The following is a 26,247-nucleotide window of genomic DNA, read 5'->3' on the forward strand; positions in this document are numbered from 1 at the left end:
TGGCTGTTTTGTTTTGCCGTGGAGTCGTGAAGGCAGCATTTTTGCCAACGATTTTCATTCCATCGTCATCGTTCGAACCGACAACATCGTAGCAGCAGCAGCAGCAGCAAAAAAAATCAACGACTGGAGGAAATCAAGAGCGAGCTCCGAGAAGAAGAAACACGCCAGCGTGTGCGTGAGATTGCTGCCAAAACGACGTCGAAGGAGAAAAACAAGGCCTACTTGGATGGACGCTCGAGGAGATGGTCACAAGAATCAACTTCTGCTGCAATTTAACAAAATGGCGCTTTTCAGCGCCAACGAAAAATTCACGAAAGAGTTATTGTTTCAAATGATTCATGCACCGCTTTTTGTGCATTTTTAAAGCTTTTGACGCTTGGCGTTTAATTTTATTTAAATACTTCCCCCAAAATTTTCATTTTAGAAAAAATGAACGAATATTAACAATTTTCGCTTGCAAGTGTCAAACGATCGCAGTTGGCCTTGAACAAGCAAGCGCGTGCTTTGACCCACGCAAAAAATCTTTCCGCTCTCTGATTGGCTGTTTTGTTTTGCCGTGGAGTCGTGAAGGCAGCATTTTTGCCAACGATTTTCATTCCATCGTCATCGTTCGAACCGACAACATCGTAGCAGCAGCAGCAGCAGCGGAAAAAAATCAACGACTGGAGGGTATCAAGAGCGAGCTCCGAGAAGAAGAAACACGCCAGCGTGTGCGTGAGATTGCTGCCAAAACGACGTCGAAAGAGAAAAACAAGGCCTACTTGGATGGACGCTCGAGGAGATGGCCACAAGAATCAACTTCTGCTGCAATTTAACAAAATGGCGCTTTTCAGCGCCAACGAAAAATTCACGAAAGAGTTATTGTTTCAAATGATTTATGCACCGCTTTTTGTGCATTTTTAAAGCTTTTGACGCTTGGCGTTTAATTTTATTGAAATACTTCCCCCAAAATTTTCATTTATAAAAAAATTGAACGAATATTAACAATTTTCGCTTGCAAGTGTCAAACGATCGCAGTTGGCCTTGAACAAGCAAGCGCGTGCTTTGACCCACGCAAAAAATCTTTCCGCTCTCTGATTGGCTGTTTTGTTTTGCCGTGGAGTCGTGAAGGCAGCATTTTTGCCAACGATTTTCATTCCATCGTCATCGTTCGAACCGACAACATCGTAGCAGCAGCAGCAGCAGCAAAAAAAAAAATCAACGACTGGAGGAAATCAAGAGCGAGCTCCGAGAAGAAGAAACACGCCAGCGTGTGCGTGAGATTGCTGCCAAAACGACGTCGAAGGAGAAAAACAAGGCCTACTTGGATGGACGCTCGAGGAGATGGCCACAAGAATCAACTTCTGCTGCAATTTAACAAAATGGCGCTTTTCAGCGCCAACGAAAAATTCACGAAAGAGTTATTGTTTCAAATGATTCATGCACTGCTTGTTGTGCATTTTTAAAGCTTTTGACGCTTGGCGTTTAATTTTATTTAAATTTTTCCCCCTAAATTTTCATTTAAAAAAAATTGAACGAATATTAACAATTTTCGCTTGCAAGTGTCAAACGTCAAACGATCGCAGTTGGCCTTGAACAAGCAAGCGCGTGCTTTGACCCACGCAAAAAATCTTTCCGCTCTCTGATTGGCTGTTTTGTTTTGCCGTGGAGTCGTGAAGGCAGCATTTTTGCCAACGATTTTCATTCCATCGTCAACGATCGCAGTTGAGCCTTGAACAATTGCTCAAAATCATATGGTTCGGTAAATGTCCTCCCGGGAGAACTTCTCTGGGGGCACCGGCCACTCCAGGTTGTGGCCAATACTGTCAAAATGGCCATTTTCATTACCAGTATTGAAAACCAAGAAGTTTGATACCCATATTGCCCAAAATCATATGGTTCTGTTAATGTCCTCCCGGGAGAACCTCCCTGAGGGCACCGGCCACTCCAGGTTCTGGCCTACACTGTCAAAATGGCCATTTTCATTTCCAGTATTAAAACCCATGAATTTTGATACCCATATTGCCAAAAATCGTATGGTTCGGTAAATGTCCTCCCGAGTAAACCTCCCTGAGGGCACCGGCCACTCCAGGTTGTGGCCAATACTGTCAAAATGGCCATTTTCATTACCAGTATTGAAAAACATGAATTTTGATACCAATATTGCCCATAATCGTATGGTTCGGTAAATGTCCTTCCGGGAGAACCTCCCTGAGGGCACCGGCCACTCCAGTTTGTGGCCAATACTGTCAAAATGGCCATTTTCATTACCAGTATTGAAAATCAAGAAGTTTGATACCCATATTGCCCAAAATCGTATGGTTCGGTAAATGTCCTCCCGGGAGAACTTCCTTGAGGGCACCGGCCACTCCAGGTTGTGGCCAATACTGTCAAAATGGCCATTTTCATTACCAGTATTGAAAACCAAGAAATTTGATACCCATATTGCCCAAAATCGTATGGTTCGGTAAATGTCCTCCCGGGAGAACTTCCCTGAGAGCACCGGCCACTCCAGGTTGTTGCCAATACTGTCAAAATGGCCATTTTCATCACCAGTATCAAAATCCAAGAAGTTTGATACCCATATTGTCCAGTCTCGTATGGCCTTCCATCGGAACACCCCTGAGGGTTCTGGCCACTCCGGGTCTTGTGGCCAGAATATTTCGGCTGGCCTGTCTCCGCTTGGGCTGCTCCTTGCTCCAGGCCAGCTGCTTTTCGGCCAATTGCTTCTGGGCCTCCAGGCCATCTGCTTCCAGGTCCAGGTTGTTGTTCACTCTTCGGCGTCCAGCGATAGAATGATTTCCTTGGGCTGATCGAGCGGGGTTTATATTGGCTCGAAATGGTGACGCAACAGTGCCTTGTTGCGTCGCAGACCTCTTCCCCAGTACCAAGCATGCAACATTTTCGTAACGCGCGACATTTTTCGTTTTTCTGGATTGACACCTCACCAGAATAGAGCCCTTAGGACAAAGTTCTTTGTCAAAAAATGTATGGAACTCGTTGCAAAACTTGATTTTTTCAGCACTCGTCGTATTTATCCAACTCGATTTTTTTTTTTTGAAATTAAAAATGTCTTTATTGAACTTTCTTATAATAATTACATTTCATTTACATTTTAAGTGGTATGGCTACATGCTCTTCATCTTTGTTATATTTTTCGTTTTCCTATTAACTGTTCACATTCATTTATTTACTTCAAATTGTTTTATATTTTTGCATTGAATCGAATACATTTGGGTAAAAAAGAAAAAAAAAATCACTCTAACAACTAATCCTAACTTAAAACTAAAAAAAAGCAAATTCATTGAAATATTCAAAATCATTAGAACGAGTAAACTACGAACTGTATTTTAAGATAAATCCTCCAAGCGTTCTTACTTGTTCCGCACGAGTTTTGCAACCACGCAGTGTTGTTGTCATCTCGATGAAAATGTTCAGAAGTTCTTGTGGTGAAAACAGGTCACTACTGCCTTCATCCGTTGATGCTGGTTGGTTTTCCCTCGGTTGCTGACTGAAGCCAGGAGGTGTTGTATTCTCTGCAACCTTTTGCCGCTGATTCAACGACAATGGCTGCAGATTTGGAACCACTCGAACTGATCCCGCTCCAGGGTACGCCAAAGCAGGAAAATCCACGTCCGTGTAAGTTGGTGATGTTTTGCGACGATTTTGTTGGTGCCTCGTCGTCACTTGCTGCCGAATTTTCACAAACTCAGCACGTTTTGGGCAGCTTCGATTCTTGGTCGAATGGTCACCGCCGCAATTGAAGCATTTGGCTTCGATGTTCTCGTTGATTGTTTCGCAAGCTTGAGTTTTGTGCTCACCTCCGCAGGTTGCACAACGACTCTTGATGAAACAATTCCTTCCACCATGTCCAAACTGCAAACAGTTCGAACACTGTGTCACGTCACGGTGCACTGGACGATAACGTTCCCAAGTCACGATGATGTTGAAAATTGCCCGAACTGCTTTCAGCTCAGACGGCGTTGTCGATCCTTTCTCGAGATGAACCAGGTACAGTTGATCACGATACTTGATGTCCTTGTTGTGTCTCGTCATCTTGAAGACTTCGATCACGTTCAACTTAAGAGTTTTGAGCTCTTCTTTCAACACACTCACATCCATGTCGTACAGGCCACGGAGGACCTGTTTCATGTGGCGTTTACCTGGATCGTCATGGCTGTAGTATTCAATCTTTGTGTTGTTCAGGAAATTTCGAACGTAGTTGTAATCCTTTCTGGTAGGTAGCAGAATTTTTAGTCCATCAGCACACAAGCGAATGGAAGCTCGTAAAGCACCAGATTTGATAAATCCGGTCAGCCACTTTCGCACCAAGTCCGATGACGATGTTTTCTCAAAAATGGGTGGCAACTTTTCCCGTCGTTCAAATTCTTCCTTCTCGCTCACGTCCACAGGGAGGGTAGCGAATTGGTTTCCAGACAAATTTTGAGCGTCCTTGCTCAAACTGCCTGGCTTTGCAGGTAGCGCTTCGGCATTCTTTAGCTTCTTCAAATCTGCCGATCCTGCTGGTGAGGACCGTCTCTTTTTCTTGCCGTGAGGCATTTTTTGCACTTTTTAGCACTTTTTTGGTTTGTGAGGGACGCACGTCTGACTCGCTTCTCTGCTGATCGCAGACTGAACTCGAAATCCTCTTTTTTTTCCTCTTTTATTTTTTTTTGCCTGAATTTCTTGGCTTAGTTAAGAGTCAACCTCCACTAAAAACAGTGATCTAAGAAAAGTTTCAAAAAAGACGAAACGGTCTCCTGAAATCGAAGAATCGAATAGTTAGATTTTCTATACATGGACTGAATGCTCATACTTTTTAGCACAGAAACGGATGCTGAAAAGTTAATCTTTTTAGCACTTTTATCCAAGAGTAATACTTTTCTTTTTACACCTTGCTGCATGAACTACGAATTTATTCAAGTGCTATCTATTAGTTAGCCCTCATATTTAAATCGACGATAGCTTGAAAACTATTGATCTGATTTCCAATGTCAAAAACATAATCCATCGTGTTTTTTTTTCTTTTATGAAAAAATGTTTTCAGAATTTTATAATCATTACTAACAAATCCAAAAAATAAAATAATAAAATGTCTTAGGTCACACATAAGAAAACCCCAATTCTGGCTACAACAATCATCAATCTGCAAAAAAAAAAACCCTGACATAAGTCTTGCGTCTTCGCAAACCCAACATTTTCTCTCCCAGCTGTCTTTCACCGTGGGAGGAAATAGAAAGTTGATTAATTTATGCTCGTTACCGTGTGGCGGTGGCGTGTCGACACTGAAGAAGGGTTTTGAAGTTTTCGCTTCTCGAGACGAGACGTTTAATTGATAGTGAAGCTTCTTGGCTGTGGTGTGACTTCGAAAGGTGTCAGTAAAGTAATTTGACTGTGTCACTTTTGCGCGACATGTTTGCGAGACTGATGGTGAAAGTTGTGGTTTGTGAATTTCAATTAATTTGCAAATTTTGTATTCAGAGGAAGTTTTATTAAAAGAATTTGGAATTAACTTAGAAACGGTTAATACCTACATTAGTAACTCCCAGAACCTTAGCGGCCTGCTTGTACATCTCATATCGCTTGATGGACACCGGATTGCTAGAACCTCCTTTGGGATTTCCCCAGATGGCTCTGGTCGTGAGGCCAAAGTTGTTCTGCCTAACACCACCCATCGGACGAACGTTCTTCACCCAGAACCACGTGGACACCCTCATCGACATAGTAGTATCACGTGACACCAGACCCGGATCACGAATCAACCGCTCATCTCCAAAGATGTCCCGCGACGCAGCCCGGTAGTTGTAGTCCCACGTCAACTGGATGTATCCACGTCCGTAGTACGGAGCATATTTCTTGCTGGCCCCTCCAATTTCCTCCCGATAGTGAAATCCAGCACTTTCGTAGATGACCTGCGCCAGGAACATGGCCACCTCGTTACGATCCGAAGTCATCCCGTTGATGCCGTTGGCGATGACTCCGGCGAGGTTGGCGTTGACTTGTCGATAACCGGTAGCCGCCAGGACTCGGTTCACTTCTTGGCTAGTGACGGCCGTGGCCACCTGGCACAGGCAGGACACTCCGATGAGGGTGATGATTGCGGTTGATATCTTTGCCATTGCTTTTGCTGAAAGTTTCCAAGAAGACTGAATGGTGGTTTGAATGAACGGATGTTTTATAGCTATCGAACAAATATTCAAAGTAGTAGTCAATACATTCCAGCTGGTTCAATAAAATTCATAAAAATTCCACGAGTTGGCTCTGTAGGCTGTTATCTGTTTGATGTGGTTATAATTTCGCTTTTTGATAAATATGTTAATGTCATAGGTTAATTTATGTAGATAAATATTTGAGTCCCTTTGACAATAATTGTCAAATATTTTTGAACTGCAACTTTGAAATATAAAATTGCGCCGATATAGTCATCTAAGCTGGCAGGAAGCACATGGTACACCATCCGATTCAATTTCAAAATATTATTTGCCTTCAACAAACGGAAGTGGTTATGTACACAGATGTTTCAACATTTTGATTTTTGTATTCATAACATTGAGAAAACAATTGATCAAAACCCCTTAACTATAACTCATTTGCCATGGAAATCGTACAATGCAAAGTAGATAAAAAATTTAATCAAGTCAAGCTGAATATTTCTTACTTTTGAAATCAAGAACTTCTGAATATGCTTCTGCCTCCAAGCTCTCTCATCAACACCTTCCTCGAAAAACAAGCTTTCAAAAGCCCAAATCTCACCGACTTTAGAAACGTCCTTTCATCCAATCAAGAGAAACTTTTGGCCCGGCACCCCGTCTGCTTCACGGCTTGTTTGTATTTAATTTGAGATGTGCTGCTGTCAACTAAACCCCCTGCACTCCCACCGGCGCACGGAAGCTTCCTCAGAAGGACAGAGTCCACAGGTGGGAGGGGCCACGTGTACAGCAGAGTACGCAAGGTTGTAACGTTTGTTGCATGTCGTGCGTGTCGGTGACACGGCAGAGCCAAGTCGGTGAAACTAACAACACTTCAACCCTCATTTGGGGCACAGTTAAAAATGCAAATTAATGTTTAATTATGCAACAGTTAGCTGTTCAGTAAAAAATCTGTGCATATTCAACTGTCAGGATAATTTGAGTTAAAACAATTAGTCAAATTTTCAATGTGCACAATTACAACCTTGTCTTGACTTCAGACTTTGCCTTCCAATTTCCCTCCGCTGGGACTACTCTCCGTAATGTTTGTTTGTCGAAGGAAAGAGAAACTTTGTCTCCTTATCACCTTCGATGATTACCGAGTGTGTAATTGATGCAAAAGTTTTTTAATAAGGTGGAATTCGATGGCAGATATGCTTGCTCAGGGCATGTCTGCTATCTGAAATGTACTGGAAATGGGGAAGGCAAAGTGCTGGATATGAAGGGTTGGTAATTGAATTGGCACGAGTTTAACAAAACCTTGTGTAGTATCAAAAATAGTTCAAAAAGCTTATTAACGAAAATCGATAGTAACTTATTTAAAAAATCTTACTACAATCGAATTATTGAAACCATTTTACCCTAAACTCATAAAGATTTCCCTAAAATGATTTTTTGAGATTATGTAGTAAATTTGAAGCAATTAGTACTTGATTTTTTAAATACTGTATTGCATGAAAATAATTATTTTTTCATAATTTGCAACATGGGTTTGAAAAAGATGCGAAATTTTAAATTAATTTTCATTTTATTTGAGGTTTTTATAAAACATTAGAGATTTAACAAAATGACAATATTCTTTTTTTTATTTTCGTAAAAACTATGAAACAGTGTTTTTATTGAAAATTCTCAATTTTTCATAAAACTCAACATAGGTATCAAACGATAAGAAATTTCGTGTTCACAATTAATTGATTGGAGTTTGTTTTAAAATAAATATCAAATTTAAATTATTTTCAACACGGGTATCAAACGATAAGAAATTTCACATTATCAGTGTTTTCATTGTGAAATACTAAATTTTTAAAAGTTTTTATTGCAAAATACGGAAATTTCCATGAATTATCGTAATTCATGAACAAACATCAATTTTCATAATTTTTATCAAAGGTATCAAAAAATGATAAATTATGCTTATTTTTCACTTTATTTGAATTTTTCGTATCAAATTTCATTTTAAATTTGTTAGAATTTATTTGTTATTTAAAATCTACGAAAGTATTTTGTAGATGTTTGAAAATTGCAATAAAAAACAGAAATCCATTAATGCATAGCTTTTGTTTTTCTTATAAATGAAGAGTTTAATTTCACCGATAGTTTCATGGTAATATGGTAATAATAAATTAAGGTAATTATACAACAGCCCTAATACAAAGTACAACAAATTATCACCCTTAAATATTTTATCCATTAATTCCATCCATGCCAAAAAAATATTTTTTTTTTTTTGCGTGATTGACAAGTTCAAAAAATGCTTTTTTTAAACAAGAGATATAGAACAAACATTTTTTTACAACAAAATGATTGTTTAAAAAAATGTTTTTTTTTTTCAAATATATAGGAAATGCACACTCAATATCATTTATAAAATCAAATTCAATTTGCAAGCTAAAAGTACTTGAATTTGTTCCCATAAAACTCAAATCAAAATCAAAAATCAAATCAAATTATTCGCTCTACAGCATTGCCTTGGCGTTCTCAATTGCGAGATTCCTACTCGAAACTAGGTGTTCGAAGGCTTGATTGTTGAGGCAATTGCAAACCTCTTTTTACACCTAAGCTTCCATCCACCCCGGGATTCGAACTGACGACCTTTGGATTGTTAGTCCAACCGCCTAACAGCGACTCCACCGAGGCAGGACCCAGGGAGACGACTCCTACACCTGGACTGAGCTAACGACCTAACCTTTTTAGGTTAGTCCGGGGCCAACATTTACTTCCCGTCCGACGGAAGGCGTGATCAGACAAATCTCGTCTCGAAAAATGCCACCGGGACCGTCTGGGATCGAACCCAGGCCGACTGGGTGAGAGGCAATCACGCTTACCCCTACACCACGGTTCCCGGCGATCCCATAAAACTCACCATTTTCAATTAAAAGCATTTTTTTAAACGTGATTTTATGATTTGACGTTTTTTTAATCAAGCTTAATAGCAAAAACTAAAATTTTGACTTTTAAATTGCGAAAAATAGTTTTAAGGATAGCAAATATGTAACAATTAGAACAGGCCTGCCCAACGTCCGGCCCGTGAAGCCATTTCATCCAGCCCAAGACGGCTTTTTAAAATATTTCTATGACCGGCCCTTAAGGCTGTTCATGAAGTATTAGATAAATACAATTATTGTCTGAATTCAAAAAATAAGCTTGACATCAAATTTTAACATATTCTAAACACATTCTTCATGTTTAAATTCAGTTCTTATAATTTTAATATTGATATTTTTTAACATTGTGAAGGAAAACAAAATAATCCATTTCGTAAAATTGTGAAATTTATGAAAAATCTTGGATTGTTTGTCTTTAAATTAGCAAAGGGATATTTCTTTAAGTTTTTTTTTAAAGCATAAAAATCAAATTTTTCATACTGAAAATAGATTGCTGGAAATATTTTTAAAATATAGAAAAATGTATCATAAACTTCAAAAAATTACAACGATCATTGAAATTTGAATGTTTTTTTAATATAAAAAATCAAGGTATTGAAATGCAATCGTCAAAAACAATATCGTAACAATTTTAAACACGCAAAAATTAAAATAAGTCAAATAAACACATTTTTTATGTAATCTTTATTTTTCATTTTTAAATCAAGATATATGAATCATATTTGCAACATTATTTATTTTATGTATTTGCTTTAAAATAACCGAATCATAAGAAAATTGAAAAAAATGCGATTACTTTTTCAACTTTTATCAAATATTAATTCCGGCTCGCCACTGCTTCAGAAAAATCAGATCTAGCCCGCAGGGCCAAAAGGTTGGGCACCCTTGAATTAGAACATCATACAATTGGCACATTTCGTAGAGAATTAGTTTATCCGAACACAAACAATTGGATTTGGATATGATTGAAAAGGGGAGACGTGCATTATTTTTAAATTTTGATTTCTATTTAAAGTTGTTCTTAAAAAAAAAACAAAATAAATAAAGATTGAGTTCATATCGAAACAATTTTCAATAATTTTTATTTTTCGATTATGGACGAAAATAAGGCTAAAAATCATGGGACAAAATTTTGCTTCAAAAAAATTGTAAAATCTCATCGATCGATCGATTTGGTGTCTTCGGCAAGATTGTAGGTATGGATAAGGACTACACTGAAAAAAATGATACACGGTAAACAAAAATTTGGTGATTTTTTATTTCACTTTTTGTCACTAAAACTTGATTTGCAAAAAACACTATGTTTATTTTTTTATGTTTTATTTTTTTTAAAGGAACATCAAATGACAATTTTTCTGAAATTTCCAGAATGTGCAAAAAATCGAGTTATGAATTATTTAATCAAAAAAATTTCAACTTCATTTTTTAATGCACAGTGGTCCGAAACCGAAATCTAGCGTGACAAAATTGATAGCGGCCACATGTTAAGATTTAGAGCTTTGGTTTCTTCGAGACAAACAATCAGGGTCAATAGGGGCATCTTTTGGTAAGGTGGACATAAGGAGGGTCCAAATTTTTGGATGATTCAGAACCTTATTTTGGCGGGATGACATGATAGCGCTTCGGTATCATCAAAAAAGTTGTTGGAACACCATTCTGAGCAACATTGCTGAAAAGCACAACGCTCTATCTTCAAACGGGAAGATTCGAGAGCCATTTTTGTAATTTAGGACGAGGTGTTCATGAAAAAATGAGTTTTTTTTAATTTATCAACTCAGGCTTATGTTGTAGCGAGTTGGTGTCTTGTAGACATTTTTAGAACTTATCAAAACACACATTTATCTTTCAAGAGAGCGAAAATCGGACCTTTTAAATGAATTTTATAGCCAAAATACGACGTAAAAGACGCCATGTTGAAATGTGAATAACTCGAAAAGGTGGTAGAGTTTGACCTCGTGTTAACCATACTCTGCTCATGCTCAAGGTGGTAGAGTTTGACCTCGTGCACTGTTATAATTTATAGAAAATTACGTAGATTTTGCATTTTTCTATTCTTATTACATCTTGATAAAAAAGAAAACTGCCCAAGAAACTCATTTCGATCTCCTTTTTTTTATTAATCAACATGTGAATTTATGAATTTACCAAATAAAAATGTTGGTACTGAAATTTAAGAGGTAATAAATATTGATGTTTTACATTAGAACACAACTTAATCATCCCTAGCTACCACAGTCACTGCTAAGTAAAAGGATCAACAACGAGTCCCAACCAGATAATAGCGCTGTGCGTTGAATGATACCCACCCCACCCGTAACCATAATCATACCTTCTTGTTCCGTGAGGATGGCGCGGTGTTCCAACTTTTGGCAGCAAGATTCAACGTTTTGTTTTGTCGGCACGTATGAACCAAACCCCTGCCACACCACCGACTGGTGCTGGCTGTGGTTAAGGTATTAAAGTTCACCGAGGTTGTGATATAAACTCATAACGAAATTGAAGTTTACTTCAACTTTTCATCTCTGGCGTGTGGAATGTTCTTCTTGTAAGCCGGAGTTGTGTTTTCAACCGAACACGTTGGGATTGTTTAAAGTATGAATCCTTGATGATGTTTACTCTTCCTCCGTTGCGTTGTGTCGTCGTCGTGCACTGCTGAGCTCTCCTCTCGCTAGTCAAAGCCACTAACCTAGTCCTTGTTTATTCTGACCTCCCCTTTCCCGTTAACCTCCACCCCTGGTGTATTTCGGTCATGTTATTAAAAGTTGTTTGAAAAGTTGACTCATTTTTTCTCTTCTTCTCTTTTCTAAATCTATCTTTGGCATGGCGCTTTCATCGCTGGACTGCATTGGATCATGGCGGCCAACCCAGATACGAGACGTACAAGGCGACGCTCAAGAAGATTCCGGCCACTCGGCTGTCGCGGCTGACCGAGGCCCTGGCCAACTACGACCCGGTGCTGAACGAGTACTTCTTCGACCGGCACCCGGGGGTGTTTGCGCAGGTGCTCAACTACTACCGGTGAGTATACAACGCACACATTTCAGGGTGGTTTCCGTTGTAAACAGATTATGACGTGAACAATGAGTGGTTAACTCGAAACTTGGATGAGATGATTAGTTTAAACATTTCGTTTGGCACTTCGTCATATCACAGTTGATCGAGGGAGGAAGTTTGGTTTCATTTTGTACCCCAATTTGAGAAAGAATTTCGGGTGTTAGGGGAGTGTGGGGTAATTTGGACACCCTAAGGAAATTGCTCTGCCACGGGCTGTATGGATATTTTAAAGGAATGTGAATGATTACCCTCTTGTGTCAGACCATATTTGATGAAAAAATTTCATTCATTTCGATAAATTTTGAATAAAAACCCATTTTTATCGCAAAAATTAAAAGGTTTCCAAATTACCCCCGTAATTTGGACATGCCTTGTGGGGTAATATGGACACCTTTTGTGGGGTAATTTGGGCACATGTTGAAGAATAAGTTTAACATTTGATTTTTGACCATGTTTATTAACCTTCACCGTTGTTTTGTAATTGCTTAATATTTTTAAGTGTTTTTTTGCTCACAATATTTTATCAATGGTTTAAATAATGATTTTGTGGTAGAACTATAATTCAATAGGAAGATAACAAATAATTCAGTGTAGTATGCATAATTTAATCATCCATTCTGTAATGATTTGAAAATTGATTCTGGATTAGGTACAAGTTTAATTTTTTAGTGATTAAGGTATCGTTTAGATTAATTTAGAAATATATACAGAACAGTATTTTAACCATTTTCGAACAGCATTTCAAACTTTCCTTAAGGCCATCGTCTCGTGACTTGCGCGCGCTTGGTTTATCATTTTTCATACTTGTTTTATTATCGTTTTCAAAAATCTAAACACATCACGATTTAAAGAATTTTCTCAGCTTTCTAACTACGGGTTCACTTTTCAAAAAAAGTGAGTTTTTCTTCTCCATCGGTGCTTTTTAGTAAAATAGTTTTTTCAAAATTCTTGGGTATTTCAAAATTTATCGCGATGACCTATACTTTTTTATACACCAAAATGTTCGTTGGGATGTGGGCAACATATGTCTAGAACATTGTTATAATTTTTGACCTATAAATAATGCCGTTTTTTAGTAAAAACTATAGCGTGCCATCACCATATATTGAAAATAGTGAAAAAGCTAATACTTTTAATCGATGGAAAATATTCAGAAATATTCTAGAATCAATTTGTAGTACTTTGAAAAATATTTTAGTACATAAAAATATTTATTTTTTGCAAAATATTGCGAAAAATCTATTTTTATCAAAGAAACTCAAATATTTTCCAAGTATTTCTCCAATATCTCAAAATTCAAAGCGATGACCTATACTTTTACTATATGTTCAGAAATATTCAAGAATCAATTTGTAGTACTTTAAAAATATTTAAGTACAAAAAAATATTTATTTTGGGCAAAATATTGCGAAAAATCTGTTTTTTTTTTCATAGAAACTCAAATACTTTCCAAGTAATTCTCCAATATCTCAAAATTCAAAGCAAAGACCTAGACTTTTTATCGATAGAGAATGTTCAGAAATATTCAAGAATCAATATGTTGTATATAAAAAATATTGGAGTAAATAAAAACATTGAGAAAAATCTATTTTTTCAAAGAAACTCAAACATTTTCCAAGTATTCCTCCAATATCTCAAAATTCAAAGCAATGTTCTATACTTTTTATCGATGGAGAATGTTCAAAAATATTCAAGAATCAATTTGTAGTAATTTTAAATATTTAAGTACACAAAAATATTTATTTTGGATAAAATATTGAAAGAAAAATCTATTTTTAACAAAGAAAGGCAAATATTTTCCAAGTAATTCTCCAATTTCTCAATATTCAAAGCGATGATCTATACTTTTTATTTTATCGATGGAGAATGTTCAGAAATATTCAAGAATCAATTTGTAGTACTTTAAAAATATTTTAGTACATAAAAATATTTATATGGGGCAAAATATTAAAAAAAAATCTATTTTTTTTTTCAGAGACACTCAAATATATTCCAAGTATTTCTCCAATATCACAAAATTCAATGCGATGACCTATACTTTTTATTTAATCGATGGAGAATGTTCAGAAATATTCAAGAATCAATTTGTAGTACTTAAAAAATATTTTTGTACATAAAAATATTTATTTGGGCAAAATATTGAAAAAATACTATTTTTTTCAAAGAAACTCAAATATATTCCAAGTATTTCTCCAATATCTCAAAATTCAAAGCAATGACCTAACTTTTTATCGATGTAGAATGTACAGAAATATTCTAGAATCAATTTGTTGTATTTAAAAATAATGAAGTACATAAAAATATTTATTTTGGGCAAAATATTGAGAAAAATCAATTTTTCAAAGAAACTCAAATATTTTCCAAGTGTTACTCCAATATCTCAAAATTCAAAGCAATGATCTATACTTTTTATCGATGGAGAATGTTCAGAAATAGTCAAGAATTTGTACCTTAAAATAGTTTTGATAATTCCAAAATTGTCATACCTGTCTGAACCATAAATGTGGTATGCAAACAAGATTTTCAAGTCTCTTTATTATATCGTTGCAAGTCATCCGTCACACTGGTTTAAATTATGCATTTGCACCGAAGCAAACAGTGAATCCCGCATTCACTTATCATCATGCACAGAATGAAACAAAACATACGAAACACGAATAAAAGATACAATAATTCCGTCACACGTGAAATCCACCGCGCCACCAGCTGTCGTTGTTTCATAATGAGGGTAAATAATACAAAGACAGGGGAAAACCGTTTCTGACGTTTAACTCCCTCACGGTATTTCACGGTGTACAGGCTCACATTCATCATTTGCCGAGTCACAGACACCGGCGCAGTGTGGTGTGCTTCCCATTGTGACACGTGTGCACGTGATTCTTTTATCTTGTTGGTACTTTTTTGATTAAGAGGAATTTGGAAATTTTGAAATTTGTCAAAATAATAATTCATTATTTCAGAATTTTGTTTAAAAATAAGAGAAGTGAAATAAAATCAATTAGAATTTTCAACTATTCATGCATTCTAGATACCAATAGGTGAATTAATCTCATACTAACTGTCTCTTTATATTTCTCAACCACCCTCTCCCTAGCACCGGCAAGCTGCACTACCCGACGGACGTCTGCGGGCCCCTGTTCGAGGAGGAGCTGGAGTTTTGGGGCCTCGACTCGAACCAGGTGGAACCGTGCTGCTGGTCAACGTACAGCGTGCATCGGGACACACAGGTAAGTCGCATCAGGTCGTCTTCGGCGAAGGCCATGCCATGACTTGGTCTGTCTGCCGGTCCCCTGAAGCTGGTGACAAATAATTCAATTTCGTTCTGGGGTTTTCCTGGGGGATGGATGGGGAGGGGGATTCTTTGGGGAAAGAGATTGAAAATGAAGGTAGAGGGGGAGAAGAAAATTAGATTATAATGAAGACCGACAAATTGAATTACGACGGTTTTGTGCGATGAATAAGATAGCTGAAAACAGGAAAAGGCTTCGCACTTTAGTACAAAAAAAAGAAACAAATAACATTTAATAAAAAATGAGCAATTTACTGAACAACTGACTAAATGAACAAATCTGGAGTTTTTTTTTAACCTGGCCGTGGTCTTCGTTTTCTACATACACGAATGGTATTCCGGGTCTATAGGACCCAGAAATGTTTTCAGCTGCCAAAATTCGAGATTGTAACCGATTTTGGATGTCTTGACCGCAAATGAAAGGCTAGGATGTCTACTTTCTGAACCCAACCGGCAGAACCGGTTTTGGACACCGTGGCCACCGGGAACCTGCTACAACCGAAAAAAGTTCTTTTTGAGGCCCCTACTTTGAGGACCTGTATCTCCGAAACGATTGCACATAGCAGGTTGCTTCCGGTTGCATTCGACAGATAATAACCTGAATTTTAAGCCCCAGAAAAAATAATTGGTCCATAGTGGCCACCGGTTCCGGTAACCCGGAACTTCCGGACAACTTGATTTTTGCAGTTTTTGACATAAAACCGTCACACAGACCAGTATTTTGAAACGGATTATTTTCCAAATCATTGCAGAAGGATACTACATACTACCCCTGACTGTTTGGTATCGGTTCTGGCCAACTCTGGCCAATCCGGAACCGGTTCCAGGGTACCACTAAAACGGTTCCAATAATTGTCACGCTAGAAACCCGTCATGTTGCATATAAAACTTCATGAAATTGCATGTTATGACCATCTGAGGTCATGCCGATGTCCTCTGACCCATCCTGGTCACTCCGGAACCGGTTACCGGTGGCCACTGGGGGACACTATCGGAATATGCAATGAACCCTATCATCCGACGTATCAAACTTCATGAAATTGAAAGTTATGACCATCTGAGGCCATGCCGATGTCCTCTGACCCATCCTGGTCACTCCGGAACCGGTTACCGGTGGCCACTGGGGGACACTATCGGAATATGCAATGAACCCTATCATCCGACGTATCAAACTTCATGAAATTGAAAGTTATGACCATTTGAGGCCATGCCGATGTCCTCTGACCCATCCTGGTCACTCCGGAACCGGTTACCGGTGGCCACTGGGGGACACTATCGGAATATGCAATGAACCCTATCATCCGACGTATCAAACTTCATGAAATTGAAAGTTATGACCATCTGATGTCATGCCGATGTCCCCTGACCCAACCTGGTCACTCCGGAATCGGTTACCGGAGGCCACTGGGGGACACTATCGGAATATCCAATGAACCCTATCATCCGACGTATCAAATTTCCAGAAATTGAAAGTTATGACCATCTGAGGTCATGCCGATGTCCTCTGACCCATCCTGGTCACTCCGGAACCGGTTACCGGTGGCCACTGGGGGACACTATCGGAATATGCAATGAACCCTATCATCCGACGTATCAAACTTCATGAAATTGAAAGTTATGACCATCTGAGATCCTGCCGATGTCTTCTGACCTAACCTGGCCCGGAACCGGTTTTCGATGGAACTGGTTACCGGTGGCCACTTGGGGACACTATCGGAATATGCAATGAACCCTATCATCCGACGTGTCAAACTTCATGAAATTGAAAGTTATGATCATCTGGGATCAAGACGATGTCCTCTGACCCAACCTGATCACTCCGGAACCGGTTACCTTTGGCCACTTGGTGACACTCTCTGATTATGTAATAAACCCTATCATCCGACGTATCAAACTTCATGAAATTGAACATTATTACCATCTGAGGTCATGCTAACGTCCTTTGAACTTATCTGGTCACTTCGGAATCGGTTTACGATGGCCACTGCGATTGTCCTCAATTCGTCACTTGTGTTATCTTGTAACACGTCTGCTGTAAAAAGATAGGAGATAGATAGCACACAAGCGACGAATTAGTAATTTCTTGCTTCACGGCACGTTTTGAGATTCCAAGGAACGGCTCGGGATCCACGAATATGTTTGATAGGCCTAGTCTGGCAAGTTCATCAGCCATTTCAATGCCTTCAATACCGCAGTATCCTGGTACCCAAAACAACATGCCGAGTAGCAAGTTCCAAACATGTTTGGATTCGCATTTAGAGGATTTTAACGCCAATAGTGCAGCTTAGCTATCCGAGAAAATACCGATTTTTGCGTGTCTATAATTTCTAAAATATCAAAATCAAAGGTTAGATGAAAGAGTTTCTGCACCCAAATCTCGGCAACACTCGGTTTGAGAGAAAGACGGCCTCATGAAGTTTGATATGTGGGACGATAGGGTTTCTATTCCGCATATTCCACAAGTGTACACCAGTTGCCACCGGTAACCGATTCCAAAAGCCAGATAGAGTTAGGGGATGTTAGCGTAATTACCTTAGATATAATATTGTTCAATTTCATGTTGTTCGATATGCCGTCATTGCATATTACGATAATGTTCCCCAAAAGCCACTGGTAACCGGTCCCGGAGTGGCCCTCAGTGGCCATAGGTAACCGGTTCCAGATTGATCAGGTAAGGTTAGTTTAGGTCGGCATAACCTTGGATAGAAATAATTTTTCAATTCTATGAAGTTTGATATTTCGGATGATAGGGTTTCTAGCATATTCCACAAGTTTCCCCAAGTGGCCATTGGAAACCGACTCCGAAGTGACCAGATAAGTTCAAAGAACGTTAGCATGACCTCAGATGGTCATAACTTTCAATTTCATGAAGTTTGATACGTCGGATGATAGGGTTTACTACATACTCAGAGAGTGTCACCAAGTGGCCAACGGTAACCGATTCTGGAGTGACCAGATAAGTTCAAAGGACGTTAGCATGACCTCAGATGGTAAGAATGTTCAATTTCATGAAGTTTGATACGTCGGATGACAGGGTTCATTGCATATTTCGATAGTGCCCCCAAGTGGCCACCGGCGACCGGTTCCGGAGTGATCAGGTTAGGTAATAAGACATCGGCATGACCTCAGATGGTCATAACTTGCAATTTCATGAAGTTTGATACGTCGGATGATAGGGTTCATTGCATATTTCGATAGTGTCCCTCAGTGGCCAGCGGTAACCGGTTCCGGAGTAACCAGGTTGTGTCATGGGACATCGGCATGACCTCAGATGGTCATAACTTTCAATTTCATGACGTTTGATACGTCGGATGATAGGGTTTATGCATATTCCGATAGTGTCCCCCAGTGGCCACCGGTATCCAGTTCCGGAGTGACCAGGATGGGTCAGAGGACATCGGCATGACCTCAGATGGTCATAACTTTCAATTTCTGGAAATTTGATACGTCGGATGATAGGGTTCATTGCATATTCCGATAGTGTCCCTCAGTGGCCACCGGTAACCGGTTCCGGAGTAACCAGGTTGGGTCAGGGGACATCGGCATGACCTCAGATGGTCATAACTTCAATTTCATGAAGTTTGATACGTCGGATGATAGGGTTCATTGCATATTCCGATAGTGTCCCTCAGTGGCCACCGGTAACCGGTTCCGGAGTGACCAGGATGGGTCAGAGGACATCGGCATGACCTCAGATGGTCATAACTTTCAATTTCATGAAGTTTGATATGTCGGATGATAGGGTTCATTGCATATTCCGATAATGTCCCCCAGTGGCCACCGGTAACTGGTTCCGGAGTGACCAGGATGGGTCAGAGGACATCGGCATGACCTCAGATGGTCATAACTTTCAATTTCATGAAGTTTGATACGTCGGATGATAGGGTTCATTGCATATTCCGATAGTGTCCCCCAGTGGCCACCGGTAACCGGTTCCGGAGTGACCAGGATGGGTCAGAGGACATCGGCATGACCTCAGATGGTCATAACATGCAATTTCATGAAGTTTTATATGCAACATGACGGGTTTCTAGCGTGACAATTATTGGAACCGTTTTAGTGGTACCCTGGAACCGGTTCCGGATTGGCCAGAGTTGGCCAGAACCGATACCAAACAGTCAGGGGTAGTATGTAGTATCCTTCTGCAATGATTTGGAAAATAATCCGTTTCAAAATACTGGTCTGTGTGACGGTTTTATGTCAAAAACTGCAAAAATCAAGTTGTCCGGAAGTTCCGGGTTACCGGAACCGGTGGCCACTATGAACCAATTATTTTTTCTGGGGCTTAAAATTCAGGTTATTATCTGTCGAATGCAACCGGAAGCAACCTGCTATGTGCAATCGTTTCGGAGATACAGGTCCTCAAAGTAGGGGCCTCAAAAAGAACTTTTTTCGGTTGTAGCAGGTTCCCGGTGGCCACGGTGTCCAAAACCGGTTCTGCCGGTTGGGTTCAGAAAGTAGACATCCTAGCCTTTCATTTGCGGTCAAGACATCCAAAATCGGTTACAATCTCGAATTTTGGCAGCTGAAAACATTTCTGGGTCCTATAGACCCGGAATACCATTCGTGTCAGTTTTTTTTTGGTGCGCACTTCCGGTGGCCACCGGAAGTTCATTTTTGGCCAGAATGTGTGTCTTAGTAAGATACACAAAGTCACAAAATTTCAGATCTCTAGGTGTTTTTGGTCAAAAGTTACAATTACTTTTATAGTGCTACTGGGTCCTATAGACCCGAAGACCATGCCCGGGTTAAAAAGGTCCAATAAACCAAATTTTCAGTTTTTGCTTTTTAAGTGTTATTTAATACCCCTGACTCAAGGCGGTTTCAAAAACACCCAAAAAGCAAAAACTCGAAATTCGGTTTACTGGACCTTTAAAAAAAAAACTCCAGAAATGATCAAATGAACAAATGAACATATCTGCAAATTTTAAAATCTTCAAATCTTCAAATCTTCAAATCTTCAAATCTTCAGATCTTCAAATCTTCAAATCTTCAAATCTTCAAATCTTCAAATCTTCAAATCTTCAAATCTTCAAATCTTCAAATCTTCAAATCTTCAAATCTTCAAATCTTCAAATCTTCAAATCTTCAAATCTTCAAATCTTCAAATCTTCAAATCTTCAAATCTTCAAATCTTCAAATCTTCAAATCTTCAAATCTTTAAATCTTCAAATCTTCAAATCTTCAAATCTTCAAATCTTCAAATCTTCAAATCTTCAAATCTTCAAATCTTCAAATCTTCAAATCTTCAAATCTTCAAATCTTCAAATCTTCAAATCTTCAAATCTTCAAATCTTCAAATCTTCAAATCTTCAAATCTTCAAATCTTCAAATCTTCAAATCTTCAAATCTTCAAATCTTCAAATCTTCAAATCTTCAAATCTTCAAATCTTCAAATCTTCAAATCTTCAAATCTTCAAATCTTCAATTCTTCAAATCTTCAAATCTTCAAATCTTCAAATCTTCAAATCTTTAAATCTTTAAATCTTCAAATCTTCAAATCTTCAAATCTTCAAATCATCAAATCTTCAAATCTTCAAATCTTCAAATCTTCAAATCTTCAAATCTTCAAATCTTCAAATCTACAAATCTACAAACTTTCAAATCTTCAAAAATTAAAATTAATTCCATCAATCATTCAACAAAAAATAACTAATTAATTTAAGCTTTCGTCAAACTTTCACGTCAAAAACAGCTGGCAACAGCTGAACTGTTTCAGTGAGCGGATCGTTTATTTTCCATTTAAAAGCTTTCATAAACAAAACAGCCTTTCGAGCGAGTGCGATCTTTCACGGGTGCACTTTCACAGCATTCGAAGTTGGTGACGGGAAAAGCTGAGCGTTAGTGTTATAGTCTGGTTCAAATTTAAAATTTGAAAAAAAATATCATTTTTTTAATTCTAGTTGATAAATAAATACCAAACAAAAACCTAAAGTTGAAATTTTACTTATTTAAATTTGAATAAATTTGTCCAAAATTTTAAAAGTTCCCCAAAATTTTAAAAGTTCCCCAAACTATCACCCAAAACCAAACCTCTAACCAAACATCAGGAATGCCCCGTGGCTAATTTGCTGAGTAGATTAACCCAGCTGGCACGGGTCTCACGTGCACGTCGCCGGAATGGTGATGAAGTGATGACCCGTCCCCTCCCCCAAGGAGGAAGTAAGAGGGAAATAATTAAGTGGGTGGGGTGGGGGATGAAAAAGCTCCTGTTGAATGTTTCAAAACCAGTGCGGAGCAGAGCAGAGTTTGTGTGTGTGTGTGCTTGAAGAAAATAAAAACTTTTCCTCGACTGCTGCTGCTGCTGGGTTAAATTTTTCGCGTGAAGAGGTTTTCTTGGCGAAAAGTTGATAAAAGAGCTGTTTTGTTTTATTTGTGTGAGCAAGAAAAAGAAGGTTTAATTATGGACACGCCTGGTGCTGCCACCTACTGTTTGGTTGGAAATTATGTAAAATAAACCAGCTTCACGGTTTAATTTTATTTTTTTATCACTTTAAAATTGCATACTATGCGTGTTGGCACTAAAAACGTAACATGCTTTAACAATTATGCAAAAAGTGTTTTTGTTTGAAATTAAAAGCCAAAATTTAAAATTTCGCTGTTTGCAATGTCCTAAGTGCAATTCAATGTTAACGACTCTCATAACCCCCTCCAAGATGCTTCATTAGCGCTCAAGCACAATTCTCCCTCAAACTCGTTGAACTCGAGCTGTCACTATTGCTGGCACTCTGAAAAAGTCAAGAATATGAATGCACTCTTCAACCCCACACTTTTGAGATGGACGCGCAGGCAAAACTTTGACGGTTTGAAATATAAACTCCTTCGTCGCTCCTGCCCGTCAAGTCAGTCAGTCTTTTTGCTTATTTAATTTAATATTCCTTTGCAAGTTTTACTATTTAATTAGGTTGAGCTGCCGCCCCACAGTCAACAACGGCCAACGGGGTCGTAAAAACGTTGCGAGCGAAATTGTGCGAGCCATTTTTTGATGGAAGAAGAAGAAGAGGTTTCAAGAAGTGAGGTTAATTTTCACAGCACTTGTAAAAGTGCTTGGAAAAACAAAAACTTGAACCCCGGTGGCTATAAAGAGTAACAACTTTTCCGAGGGAGGGGAAGGGGAGGAAAATTGGGCAAAACCATCATCGTGAGCGCGCCTTTTTATTAAACTTGTACATTTAGGCTTGCTTAAGAAGGGGAAAAAGGTTTTTCCAAGGGTGATGACGCATCCTTGAGAGGATTGCAGCCGCCCTCTGATGCTGTTGCTATCAACTTCAAGCGATTATTACTTCAACTTTGGCATAGTACGCTCATCGCGGTGGAAGATTTTGGCAACACCCAAAATAAGAGGAAGTCTTAGTTGAGTTTACCAAATTGGGTTATGATGATGTGTTTTGGTAGGTGGGTGTTTGGTTTGGAAGTGAAAACAGTTCAGCTAACAATAGCAATTCTGGTCGAGATGATCAATCCACCTGTATTGAAAAAAAAAATGAATTTGAATAGATTGAATTTTGTTTTTAAAAATTTCTTGACACAATGCATCATTACAACGAATTATAAGGATAATACAAAACAGTGACAAAAACTTTTCAATGTCAGTACTTATTCAAATCTTCAAATTTTCAAATCTTAAAATCTTCAAATCTTTAAATTTAAAATCTTCAAATTTCAAATCTTCTTATCTTCCAATCTTTAAATCCTTAAATATTTAAATCTCAGTGGAATCTTTATAAATTGTATCATTGTAGTGAAAAAAAATATAAAAATTTCAGAGAAATTTATTAATCAAGAGAATTGTTTTCTTAGGATTTGGTCATTCTGGGGATGGAAATGGTTTTTATCCTCAAAGGATGGTATTGTTTTCTTGCAACGCATTAAATATCAAGCAAATAGTTAAATTTCAACAACAAGCAAAGGTCCTGATTTTCAGTTCAAAGATCAGAAATCACTCACTCATCACCGAATGAATCTTTGCCGTCTGGAGCAGGCAACTATTCGCGAGCGCTCAGAGAGGAGAGAGCCGAACAAATACTAGCGCCGTGCTCATTTGGCCTTCACTACCACAGTTTGCCGTCAATTAGAATTTGGTATGGTAGAAATTGCTGCCAAATGTGTCTTTGATGTTGTGTAAACTACAAAATTGCAAAATATTATTGATATAATTGATTTTAAGCAATTTCTTAAATGATCAAAGCTAAGCCGATCGCAAAGTATTCTCAGTCAGCATTGAGCGACTTAACGGAATCGGTCCCTCCGAACCATTCGCTGTAGTTACTACCCGGTTTGAATGAGAGGGAGAGCAAAGAGAGAGAGAGTATTCGGTAGCGATTGGTTTGGAAGTGACAAACGGTAGGAATACATCAGCGCAGTTTTTCGTCGCTCTAGATTTGTGCTCGTGACTGAGTCTTTTCGGAGCAATCAGGACCCTTGCTAAGAAGCAAAATGTTATTTTCATTTTTTTCTCATGGTAAATTATTTTATTTTTGTTTTCGGGTAATGATTTGTAGATATCATCTGTAACGAACAAAAATTGACACACATAAATTTTAATTTGCAGATTTTTTGAATCACTTTCATTCACTAAAAATTGATTCAAAATAAAACTATTTTTTTTTCGATTTTTTGGATCAAAAAATGTGATCTTTTCAGAAAATTGCAGAAATCGTAAAATACCTCTGACCGAGTTCGATTTTTTTAAAGTGATTCATCAGAAAAATCTAAAAAAAGTCAACTTTTTTTGAATAAAAAATTAAATTTGCAGCCAAAAAATTTAAGTGGAATTTTGATAGGGCTGTTGCAAATATTTTTAATGATTTTGGATTATTTTTACCAATATTTTCAATTTCAGTTTATAAATATTTTCAATTCCAAAATGTTTTATTCCTCGTAAAAAAGATTTAAAAAAATGAGAACAAAGTTTTTTTGCAATTCCGCTGTGAAACTGTCAACTTTTCCTGTCCTTTTGGAGAAACGAAACGGCTTAGTTTCCCTACAAAAAAATGACAGAATAAAAATTAAATACCTGCAAAATCAGTGCAGAAAAGTTGAACTTTTCAATACTTGTATCGAAAAGTCACATTTTTTCAATATTTTTTTGTTCTGAACGATATATTTATACATGGATGATTGACATAAAATATCATTCAAAAAGCGTTGTTCGAAATTGCAAAAAAAGTTTTTGCAATCCCGCTGTGAAACTGTCAACTTATCTTGTCTTTCTGGAGACACGAAACGGCCTTCTTTTAACCACACAAAAAAAAAACATTTCAATACCGATGATGAAAAGTCCTACCTTTCATCACTGAAATGGGTGCTGAAAAGTTGAACTTTTGAACACTTGTTTCGAAAAGTAACATTTTTCAATATTGTTTTGTTTTGAACAGTGAATTTACAAACTTTTTATTTGACCCAGTACCTGAAAAATGTCTGTTCTGGGTTGGAATAGCTCGACATTAATCCGTCCCAAAAAAATGAAGAGTTGTCAAATATCAAGAAATATTATAAACAAATTTGGAGTTTTTTTTGAAAAGGTCCAATAAACCATTTTTTTTTGTTTTCGCTTTTTGGGTGTTTTTGAAACCGCCTTGAGTCAGGAGTATCAAAAAACACCCAAAAAGCAAAAACTAAAAAATTGGACCTTTTCAAAAAAATCTCCAGAAATATCGTTTTTGTGCGAGCAAAATAAAAATATTCAAAATATGTAGCTTCCCGTTTGTTATCATAGTAGTAAAATTTTCCTGCATGCATTAGTATTGGGAAGCGATTTTGATTTTTTTTAAAGTAGAAAATGCAAAATTTTCTCCCTAAAATGCCCTGCTATGCCTAAACACATTTTTATGGACTATGTCTGTACAGAAATTTGTTCAGAGGACATTAACTAGGGAAATAATACCCTTTCTAATCAAACCCCTATCTTTGTCAAAAGAAGAGTTTGATGCTCAATTCAAACTCCAAAAAGACTATTTAGGCTATAAACATACCAGCAACAGCTCCGACTCGAGTAAGGATACAAATGTATGCCATTTACTGGCCAAAAAGATCAAATTGAATGCACTATTGATCATAATTTCTTTTTTGCGAGACCATTTTTCATCATTTTGATGGCACACACATCCACACGCAAGATGAAAGGTTAACGAAAGTCGCCATAAATATATTTTCACTTGCGCTAACGATTTCAAAGCGCTTAAGATATAAAATTGCCGGTAACTACCAGCAACATGTTCTTTTGCACATTGGTTAGTCACTCACTTGAAAAATAATCCAGAAACATGTAAATAATAAGCAAGCGCCATAAAAAAAAAAAAACAAACGCGTTAAGTCTTTTGACGTTTCAATTTTGACTTCTCATTCCAATCAAAGGCTGAAGAAAACCGAGCGAGAAACAAAGGCAATTAAAGAACAAAGGGTGGACACCCTCCAGCAGCGCCTGTTGGAGTGAGCCAGCGATGCCAGGAAAATTTCTTCATAAATGCTACTTTTCGTGAGTGTTCGCTTAAAATTTTTCATCAATTTTGGCAGCACTAAGCAGAGCGCTGAAAGAAAGAAGAACTAAGCTGAAAATTGTAAAATGGGCGTGGCCCAATGCACTCGACTGATTAGAATGCATAACTTTTAATAAAAGTGAAAATACACAGAAATGTACACTTAAAGTTTCTCTACTCGTTAGTGTTCATGGTTTAATTGAATTTCAAGGAACACTCCAGATTATCTAGCATCTTTCAAACACGACCGCTCATTAGGTTCAAAATGGGTACATTTGCCATATAACTTGAAGACCAAGGCTACCAAAATTGAATGACTTTAGTATGATTGTTACGCGCATTACTGAAAAATACTCGAAAAATGTACTTTTTTC

At 37.9% G+C, this 26,247-nt stretch overlaps 1 protein-coding gene across 1 annotated transcript in view; it reads left to right on the forward strand.

Annotated features, from left to right (window-relative positions):
* LOC120419919 (potassium voltage-gated channel protein Shaw-like) overlaps positions 1-26,247 on the forward strand; it is a 106,564-nt gene that overhangs the window by 31,286 nt on the left and 49,031 nt on the right. Inside the window, exons 2-3 of the mRNA XM_039582786.2 lie at positions 11,921-12,070; positions 15,201-15,333. Coding sequence (XP_039438720.1) covers positions 11,921-12,070; positions 15,201-15,333 — 283 coding nt within the window. The remainder of the gene's footprint in view (positions 1-11,920; positions 12,071-15,200; positions 15,334-26,247) is intronic.

This window comes from Culex pipiens, unplaced genomic scaffold (genome assembly GCF_016801865.2).
Source record: "Culex pipiens pallens isolate TS unplaced genomic scaffold, TS_CPP_V2 Cpp_Un0005, whole genome shotgun sequence".
NCBI lineage: Eukaryota > Metazoa > Arthropoda > Insecta > Diptera > Culicidae > Culex > Culex pipiens.